The sequence below is a fragment of the Bison bison genome, unplaced genomic scaffold (assembly GCF_000754665.1).
Source record: "Bison bison bison isolate TAMUID 2011002044 unplaced genomic scaffold, Bison_UMD1.0 scf7180017864213, whole genome shotgun sequence".
Taxonomy (NCBI): domain Eukaryota; kingdom Metazoa; phylum Chordata; class Mammalia; order Artiodactyla; family Bovidae; genus Bison; species Bison bison.
Genome location: NW_011494785.1, coordinates 4944453 through 4948243, shown reverse-complemented (window position 1 = coordinate 4948243; position 3791 = coordinate 4944453). Strand labels below are relative to the sequence as shown.

General features: G+C 60.1%; 1 protein-coding gene across 1 annotated transcript in view; it reads left to right on the top strand.

The window, feature by feature from the left end:
* The window catches only part of CACNA2D4 (calcium channel, voltage-dependent, alpha 2/delta subunit 4), a 79244-nt gene that overhangs the window by 71833 nt on the left and 3620 nt on the right, over window positions 1–3791 (top strand). Inside the window, exons 33-38 of the mRNA XM_010845215.1 lie at window positions 665–727; window positions 1595–1665; window positions 2006–2081; window positions 2468–2520; window positions 2792–2847; window positions 3243–3263. Of these exons, the coding sequence (XP_010843517.1) occupies window positions 665–727; window positions 1595–1665; window positions 2006–2081; window positions 2468–2520; window positions 2792–2847; window positions 3243–3263 (340 nt within the window). The remainder of the gene's footprint in view (window positions 1–664; window positions 728–1594; window positions 1666–2005; window positions 2082–2467; window positions 2521–2791; window positions 2848–3242; window positions 3264–3791) is intronic.

The window sequence follows — 3791 nt, the reverse complement described above, 5'->3', positions numbered from 1 at the left end:
TACACATCACACACACACCACACACGTCACACCACACACACCACACACATCACACACCACACACATCACACACCACACACATCACACACCATACACATCACACACACATCACACACATCACACACACACATACATACCATGCACAAACACATCACACACCACACATCACATCACACACGTCACACACACATAACACACACATCACACACATAACACACACGTCACACATCACACACATAACACACATAACACACACACATCACACATCACATCATCACACATCACACATCACACATCACACACATAACACACACACATCACACATCACATCACACACACGTCACACACACATCACATACACTGCACCACACACATCACACACTCACACGCACAGACATGGATACACAACTCAAAGCTCTGCCCTTCCCTCCAGTGTGGTGCCGCGGAGGGGCCGTGCCCAGAGAGCTGCCAGGACAGTGTGAGTGCCTCCCCAGTGGGAAGAAGGGAGGGACAGCCTCCACCCGTGTCCCCCTGATGGGCCAGTCCCTCCTTCCCCAGCCTGGGCTCCATGCGGAGGCCTCCCCACATGGTCCAGCGGGCAGGCAGCAAGACCAGGGGTCAGTGTTAGGGCCTGGCCTTGACCTCCTTCTGGGCTTCTCCCCAGGACCTGGACTGCTTTGTCGTCGACAACAATGGGTTCATCCTGATCTCTGAGAGGCCCCAGGAGGTAAGGCGCTCGGAAGCAGAACTGGAGGGGTGGGGGCGCTCACATCGCCCAGTGACCTCTACTGTCAAAAAGGCTGGAAGCAATAATCCTTGCCCAGAGACAATCAGTAGACAGTCTGAAACCACAGCTGGCACTGAGAGACCCCAGGATCCAGCCTTTTCACCTCAGATGTCCTCTGTTTTGTCTCCCCTGCTCTATTGGTGGGGGGTTCCCCGAGGCCCCCAGGTTTTGTCTGCAGCCTTGCCCTGGGGGCCCACCCCAGTGTCCTGAGCCCCTTCCTGCCCCCCACCACCTATTCCTGTCTGCCTCCCCCTCCACCCACCTTAGTTCATTCAGACATCCGGAGCAGAGCCCACAGATGGGGCAGCTCACGAACCACAAAGATGCTCTTCTCACAGTTGTAGGAGCTAGAGCCTGAGGGGGCCCCCCTGGGTAGCAGGGTTCTCAGTGTGTCCCAGCAGCAAGGGGCAGGGAGCCCCCTGGGGTCTCTTCTGAGAACACCAACCCCATCAGGTGGGCCTGTTGCCCTGGAGGCACCATTTTGCCTGTGAGTTCGAGGCACATGCTCAGACCTCAGCGCCCACCCTCCCAGCCTCCGTGGGGCCAGGATCTGGATGCTCTCTCCCCTCCTCTGGACCTCCCGGGTGGGAAAGTCCATCCTCACCGGCCAGCCTGGCCTGGAGGTGCCCCATCACACCGGTTGGCCACACACCCAGGACCCCCTTAGACCCAGAAGGGCCGAGGAGAAAGTATAACCTCCCCACACATACTTACTAAGCCCCAGGAGGGGAAGCCCAGATGCAGGTGAAATCGGGAGCTCGGAGCGACCCCCTGTCCCTCCCTCTCCCCCTCTTCTTGCCCTCTCAGGTGGGCCGATTCCTGGGGGAGGTAGACGGTGCGCTCGTGACCCAGCTGCTCAGCATGGGGGTGTTCAGCCAGTAAGTGGGGCAGGCACCCCCCTCCCCGAACACATAGAGAGGAGGCGGGGTCAGATGCTAAACAGATCAGATGCATCTTGGATCCCAACCTCAGAACAGCACAGGGACCCCCAGGGCTGCAGAGCAACCTCCTTAGGCCCGAGGCCTGCGGGGTGGGAAGGGCTGGGGTCCGCCTGAGAGGGAGAGCTAGGTCTGCTGTCCCTTGTCTTTGAGCAGCCCGAGCCCAGAAATGTCATTTTCTGACCTGCGGACAAAAACCCTGCTGCAAAGTCTCCTGGGGCAGGGTCGGGGTGGAATATGGGTGGGGTCTGGACTCACCCTGTCCCATTTCTGGCTTCAGAGTGACCATGTACGACTACCAGGCCATGTGCAGACCCCCGACCCACCACCACAGCGCCTCCCAGCCCCTGGTCAGCGTGAGTGTCCCCCCGGGGCTTCCCTCCACCAGATGGTGGCCTGTCCCTTTCTCTCCAGGAACCAGGGCCCACCTTGGCCCTCTCCCACTGCCCCCGCCACCCACAGTCTGCTCCCTCCCAGATCTTATCTGACGGGGCAGGAGGGGTCAGGGCAACTGCTCCAGCAGAGGGACAGCTGCAGCCCCCTTCTTGCCTGGTTCCCACCCTCACCCCCACACGGTCCACAACCCATCAGGGATCCCATAGACGCCACCCAGGGTGATGACTGGCATTATCCCATCATCCGCTCTACAGCAGGAATTTCCCAGAACAGCTTTCTGTTGATCCCATTGCTGGGATGGGGTCGGGGGAGCCCGGGGCTCACGGTGTGTCCCCTCTCCCCCCAGCCCATCTCTGCCATCCTGTCGGCTACCAGGTGGCTGATGAACGAGCTCCTGCTGTGAGTGAGGGGCTGGGGACTTCACGCAGGGGTGGGCTGTGAGGGGGCCCCTTGAAGGGAGCTGCTTGAGGTCCCCACAACCCCAGAGGAGGAGGCTGAGGTCCGGGGTGGAACCAGCCAGGCACATACAATGCCCCCTCCTACATGCAGCTGCCAGGGGAGGGCCTCTGCACCCCAGGAGCCTCCAGACAAGGGTTCCCTGCAGGGAGGGACAGACAGCCCGGGGACCAGTGAGGAGGGCAATCAGGTCTCTGACGCTTCTATCCAACAGGCTCCTGCTGGAGTGGAGGGCCTGGGGCTCCTGGCGTGGGGACCACAGGGCTGAGGGTGAGTGCTCGGTTGTGGGAGCCCAGAGCCCAGAGCCCAGCATCATTCCAGCCGCCACTTGTGGGGAGGGGACTGCAGAGGGCCCACTGCTCATGTCCATCCTGTCGGCCTCTCAATCACCTTCCCTCACCTCTGTGTGACGTCATACCATCTCGGGACACCACGGACCTGTGTAACATCATCCGTGTTCCATCATCCATCCCATGTGACATCACCCATCCCGTGTGACGTCATCCATCATATATGACATCATCCATGTGACATCATCCATCCCATGTGATGTTGACCATTCCCATGTGACATCATCCTTTCCATGTGACATCATGCCCACACCATGTGACACCACCATCATCACCATCATCACCACCCCGTGCTGGGCCACATGTCCTGGACAGCCAAGACCGTCTTCCATCATTGTAAGTAGAGCGGCCGAGGAGCCCCAGTGCTGGGCTGGGAGGGTCCCAGGAACCTCTCTCCTTCCAGGACTCCTCAACAACGAAGGCCCCTCCCAACTTAGAGCCTTGCTCCTTAGGGAAGGGTGCGTAGCCCAGACCTCATCCCACACAATCACAGCCCTGCCCCAGGGAAAACGGAACCCTCCAGCCTTCTCCTGGGCAATAGCGCTGATGACGCCAGAAGGCAGTGTCCTGTGGTCCAGAGGCCAAGGCCCCACACAGGGAACAGCTATCTGCTCACCCAGGAGTGGACATGGGTCCTCCAGGGCAACTGCCAGGCCTCTGAGTTTGCCGAGTCCTTTCTGAGCCCGCTTGAGTGACCACACAGGCCCCACTGAGGAGTCCAGGAAGTCTGGGCACTGGGCCCCCCGCCCACTTCTAAGTGACCATGGGGTCAGTTGCGGGGGGAGGCCCACGGCTTGTCCAGGAGCTGTGTCTGCAGAGCACCCGCTGGACCATCCACAGGAAGCAGGGCTGTTGTCTCCCAGG